The 6246-nt window shown below is 31.8% G+C and overlaps 1 protein-coding gene across 1 annotated transcript; it reads right to left on the bottom strand.

Moving 5' to 3' along the window:
• Nucleotides 1-280: 280 nt before the first annotated feature.
• LOC129923714 (uncharacterized) lies at nucleotides 281-3943 on the bottom strand. The gene has a single exon (XM_056016177.1). The coding sequence runs from the start codon at nucleotides 3941-3943 to the stop codon at nucleotides 281-283; it is 3663 nt and encodes a 1220-aa protein (XP_055872152.1).
• Nucleotides 3944-6246: the final 2303 nt, after the last annotated feature.

Raw genomic sequence — 6246 nt, 5'->3', positions numbered from 1 at the left:
TTGATTATGTCAAGCTTGATCTAGTTAATCACTTCCATACTTATTGGTTAATCATACATAATTATAGATGTCATGTTATTCATTTCAACTATGAATAGTTGCATATAGTTGACAAATATATTGTTTAACTTCCAAAAAAAAAAAGTGTCATCATGACCCAATAAAATGGTACAAATAAGTGTAACAAAAATATGTCATGACCTAGTTACATCATAGCAAGAAAAAATGTCAGGTTGACCTGATTGAAAAATGTCAGGTTTCTTATGATTATATTGTGAGGTTACTCAGTTAAAATACTTTGACTGATATGTACAATATCATTGTCCTCATTTGTATCTGTTTCATGATCTACCTGCCTTGATAAAAAATCAGCTAATATATTTTCATGACCAGGTATACTTTGTAGGTCAAACTTGTAATCAGACAAAATTAATGACCACCTATTTATCCTATTATTCTTTAGTTCTTTTCTTTTAAGTGCTAACAGCGGTTTATGGTCACATTTAATTGTAAAGAATCTTCCTAGCAAATAGTGTTTTAGTTTGACTATGCTCCATACTATAGCTAATAGTTCTTTTTCTATAATTGAATATTTTCTTTCTGCTTTAGATAATGTTCTACTTATATGGACTATGGGTTTTAGATCTGACTCTTTCTGTTGCAGTAGGCATGCTCCTATACCATTATTGGATGCATCAGTGTACAGTAGGAGTTGTGAGATAGGATCAATACTCCCTAACTCTAATTTCTCATTAAACTTATCCTTTAGTCTAGTTAGTGCCTCTCTGCTGCTATCATCTAAGTTTATTATATTTGAGTGTTTCTTCTTAGTGAATTCTACTAAGGGCTGAATTAGTTGGGCATAGTTGGGTATGAATTTTCTATAAAAGTTGCACAAGCCTAATAGTGCTCTGACATCCTTTTTTGTTTTAGGTTCCTTAATATTTCTTATTTTACAGATGTTTGCTTTGGTAGGAGTTATTTTACTGTTAGTGATGTTGTAGCCTAAAAATTGAATTTCATTCTTTACAAGATTTAATTTATTGGGAGCAATTGTCATTCTATGTTGTTTTAAACTAGCAAATATTTGTTCTAGTGTGTCTAGATGTTCCTTTTCTGATTTAGTGAAAACACAAATGTCATCAACATATGAGATTACATTGTCAATGCCTGCTAATAGTTTGCTCATACATTTTTGAAATGTGGCTGTGCTATTAACTAATCCAAATGGCATGACATTCCATACATATATCCCTTCAAACCCGGGTTGTATACATTTGAAAGCAGTATATTGTTTAGACTTTTCTTCCATTTTTATTTGCCAGAATCCTCTATTTAGATCCATGGTGGTAAATAGTGAGGCTCTGCTTAGCATATTAATTATAGTTTCTGTATCAGGTAGAGGTTCAGGATCTATGATAGTACAATTGTTTAGCTCTCTATAGTCACAACAGATTCTCACACTGTTATCTTTTTTTTTGACAATCACCATAGGTGATGCGTAAGAACAAACATCTGATTTTTCTATCTTGTTTTCACTTAGTAATTTCTTTAGTTCTACTTTTACTAATTCCTCATAGGCCTTTGGGATGTTATATGCCTTTGTTTTAGATGGTAGTGTCTTATTTAAATGTATTGAATGCTGAATTAGATCAGTGCAGCCTAGTTTCAATGTAATGACATCATTGTATTTTTCTATCAAGTTATCTATATTAGTTCTATCATTACTGGAGTCTTGGGTGGTAGTATGAATGGATATAGTATTTGCAGCATATTCTTGCATAGTTACTATTGAATCTGTATCCCTATCAATAACTTCTATCTCTTCAACTTTTCTTTTGGGAAATTTTACTAATTTATCTATGCTCAGCTTACATTCCTTGCCATTTCTGTCTACTTTGTACACTTTGTTATTTATTTTTCCTACTATGTCATATGGGCCTTCATTTTTGTTTTTACTATACTTATTTTCTATTTTTACAAACACTTGGTCTCCTATGTTCAATGTCCTTAATTTTCTGTTCTTATTTTTTATATCTCTATGTCTCTTTAAGTTTTTATCCATGTTTATATCAGCTAATTTTATTCCCTGTCTTAAATTTTGTTTTATTTGTGTTATCCATGGATGGTATTCTTCATAGTTCTCTAGCTCTAACATATTATCAGCCCATAGTTCTAGTGGTCCTTTAGGTTTTCTATCAAAAACTAATTCATATGGACTGAATTTTGTTGTTTCATGAGTAGTAGTGTTGTAAGCAAAGATAGCATAATTTAAAGTCTGATTCCAAGTATTCATTGCTTCTGTTTCTAATTTATAGATTATCTCTTTGATTGTCTTGTTCCATCTCTCAATCACACCGTTTGACTGTGGTGAATAAACTGTACTATGCACTAGTTTTATGTTAGTCATAGCTGCGAAAGCTTTATTTAAGTTTGATCTAAAGTTAGATGCATTATCTGATAAGATTTTGTTTGGGAATCCGAACTTTAGGAATATTGTTCTTAGTGAGGTGCATATATCTTCGGCCCTGATATCCCTAAGAGGAAAAGCTTCTGCCCACCTGGTTGCTATGTCTATGATCCCTAATATATATTTATTTCCCTTGGTACTTGTATTTAATGGGCCCATAATATCAATGGCTATCTTGTCCCAGAAACAATGGGCTTTATCTGATTTTTGTATAGGTGCCTTGAGTATGAGTTTTTGTTTAGTACATTCTGCACAGGAATCTATATAGTCTTTAATTTGAGTCTTCATCTTAGGCCAAAAGAATTTTTGTGAGATTTTAGCATATGTTTTCTTTTTTCCAAAGTGGCCTGCTGTTGGGTCATCATGGGCCATTTTCAATATTTTAGGTTGTAGACTTTCTGGAATTATAATTTGAATTCTTGTGCTATCTTTGTTTCTGTTACATCTAATGGCTAGGTTGTTGGCTAAAAGATGATGGTTGTTTAAATTTATTTTGTTATAGTCTTTATTTAACAAATCTTGTATTATAGGGTCACTGTTTTGCATTTTGATTAATTCTTGTCTGGTCGTTCCTATTTCATTGAACAAAGTATTTGGTAATTCAATTTCTGGCACTATATTTTTGTGTGATCTAGTTAGAACAGCTGATATATGATGTTGGTCTAGATACCAATTTCTTTGTCTGTTTTTTATCCATGAATCTAGCTGAGTTATTGTTAAGTCTTTGACACCATGTGAGTTCCCTATTATGAGGTCTTGGGCGGGTGTATCCATTACTACTACTTTTATCTCGCCTGTGATCCAGGGAGATTCAATCCAGACCTTGGCGGTTTTACATATATCAAATTTTTGTATGTTGGCATAAATGACCTTAACAGTTTCTTCTAAATATTGTTCTGGTTTGACTAGATTGGATCTTACTATTGATGTTGTTGCACCAGTATCTCTCATTGCTTTAATTTCTACTGAGTTTACATATGAGGGAAAAACATTTACCTTAGACATGTCTGTTTGTAAGTAGGCTACATTCTCTTCTCTTTGTGTATTGTTATTGGTATTGCCTCTATTTCTATTCCTGTTTTGATAGTTGTTGTAGTTGGACTGATGGTTGTATGTGTCCATCCTTGATTGTCTATTAGTATTATAGTTATTGTAATAGGAGTTGTTATTCCTAAGGCTCCTTCTTTCTCTGGGGCTTGCACTCTGGTTGGATCTGTAGTTTCTATATTGGTTGCTATAGTTACTATGATTGTTGTAATTATTTTGATTGTAGTTGCTAGGGTTGTGGTAATTGGTGTAACTTCTATATCTGAAGTTGCTAGTGCTAGTTTGTCTGCATTGGCTTTTAACATGGCCCTTCTTCCCACAATTAAAGCAAGTTTTTGAATTAGAAAATTTAAATCTATCATTACTATTGCTATTGTTAGCTGTATTAACTATGGCGGCCAATTGATGTAGCTCTCTTTTGTCCATAGTGTGCCCAGGATGGCTATCTTTAAAAAGGTTTAAATTAGTAATGAGATCAGTTTCTGTCTTTCTTTTCTTTAAGAAAAGTGAACACTAAATCTGTGACATTAGATAGTACATTGTCAATTAGGATCATGTCTAAAATTTGATTAGGATCTTTTATATCACATTTAGCTAGCTCTAACCATTTAAGCATATTTGCCTTCATGTCAAAAATTATTCTGTTGAAGTCTCCATCCTTGTTTAGTTTAATCTTTTTAAAGAGTTTTCTATAATAGTCTTCGCTTTTCCCCAAATGTTCCAAGAGTCTAGTTTTAACAGCTATGTAATCTTTCTGTTGTTCAGTTGTGAGTGTGCTTATTATGTTTAGGGGTTCTCCTGATAAATTTGCTAGCAGATGTTTTGCCATAATGTCATTGTTTAGATTGTAAGTAGATGAGATATGTTCAAACTGAACTAGGTAATTTTCTAATGTTTCCTCCTTAATGTTAAATTTATGAAATTTGGAGATAAATGGTTTGTTACTGGTTTGTTGGGTCATAATGTAGGGGTTGATTTTTGCTGCTTCTAATTTAGCCAACTCTACTTTGTCCTGACTTTCTTTTTGTTTTGCCTCTAACTCTTTTTGTTTAGTCTCTAGTTCTTTTAGTTCTTTCTGATGAGCTCTTTCTGCAGCTCTTTCTTCCCTATCTTTATCCTTATCTTTATAAAAGTTAGGTTCAATTCCCATATCTAGTTTGTACATGTGGATGGTTGATTGTATTAAAAAAACTATGTAATTTTATGAATGTGATAGAAAAATACCAGAATGAATTAATTTTAATGTTTATAAAAAAAAAACACTGTAAAATTTATGCTTTGAAATTAGTGAGTTTTAAATGCCTTTCTTTTCTTCACTTTCTTATCATGGAACTAAAATAGTATTATAAACAAAAAGCACAGCTGTTCATCAAACATGATTATATAATGCTGATTTTAAAGTTGGCTAAATGAGGTTAATAATAGCTTTAATGACACTAAGAAACATTTTAATGAAACACACAGGGTTAAAGCTTGCTAAATAGACTAAGACAATTACAAGAAAGGTTGACAAAGTAGATAATTATGTTAACCTGATTTAATAAAGTATCCCTAATATAGTAATTAAATAAAGTAAAAAAAGTTTTAAAGATCCTGCCAGCATGTGGTTTGCACTCTAGAAGGTAGTTTGATGGGTCACAGGGTTGAACCCTGCCCAATGACATCCCCCACCAGACTTCTGGAGTTTTGGGCTAGGATGTAATAATCTACAAATTTGAAGGAACATTCCAAACATGTAAAAAAAAAAACAATAATCATTACACCTGTGCTACACTGTACTGGACAAGTATTCATTTATAGTGGCTTAGATTCTGGATTTCACCCATTCACATAATTATTGATACATGTTCTATAGTGACAGCTACCAAGGGACTCCACATATCCTGATTAGAGATTATAAACTAGTTGATTCATTCTATAGAGTGTATTTCTTCTACAAGTTATCCAGACAGTCCTTGTTTCTCTTTGTGTAGCCTGTCAACTCTTTAAAGCTAAGTTCTACAAGTTATCCAGTCAGACCCCCATCACATCAAAAACTATTGTTACAAGCATCTGAGACTCTTAAGTATACACCAAATAGAGCCATCAATAGAATTTTAATCTTGTTCAACAAATAATAATATGTTACATCTCGTTTACATTACTCCATTTTTTGATCCATCTCTTATCTTTCCTATTTCAACACACATTTTACCATTTCACTTTCACACTATTATGCGCATGTAACATCTTGGGTAACCAACATTTTGTTTAGTAGTGCAGAAAAATTGAGAAGAACAGATCAGCAACAAAAAACTGGCTAGATGCCAAAGAATAAATTGTTTTTAATATTATGTTCTAAACTATCATGAATTGTATATAAACTTAAATGGAGTTCTATTTATATCTTTTGATATTTTTTTTCACATCATTTTCTTGAAGATAATGATTGCTTGGATACACCAGGTGTCCTCCCATGTTCTATACATTTGTGTTTTAAAAAAATCTTTTCATTACAACAATAATAGAAAAAAAAGTTGTTACATAGTGCAGAAAATATTTATCTTGAACTAATTCTAATAAAGTTTTTTTTTCTTTCCTTTGCTTAATACATACTTCATTAATGAAGAAAGCAGGTCATAACTTTTAAAAAATTGCTTTTGTGTAGCACATTGTTCATGCTTATTGCATGCTCAGGGGGCTATGGTCTAATCTTTTTTGCTTTTTTGTGGATCTGTGTGAGGAGGACC

This window comes from Biomphalaria glabrata, chromosome 17 (assembly GCF_947242115.1).
Source record: "Biomphalaria glabrata chromosome 17, xgBioGlab47.1, whole genome shotgun sequence".
Lineage (NCBI taxonomy): Eukaryota > Metazoa > Mollusca > Gastropoda > Planorbidae > Biomphalaria > Biomphalaria glabrata.
This window is presented reverse-complemented; position numbering and strand designations above follow the sequence as displayed.

Bases quoted from the DNA above. Each gene is read 5' to 3' on its own strand.
- LOC129923714 (XM_056016177.1), bottom strand. From the start codon at position 3,943: ATGGACAAAAGAGAGCTACATCAATTGGCCGCCATAGTTAATACAGCT.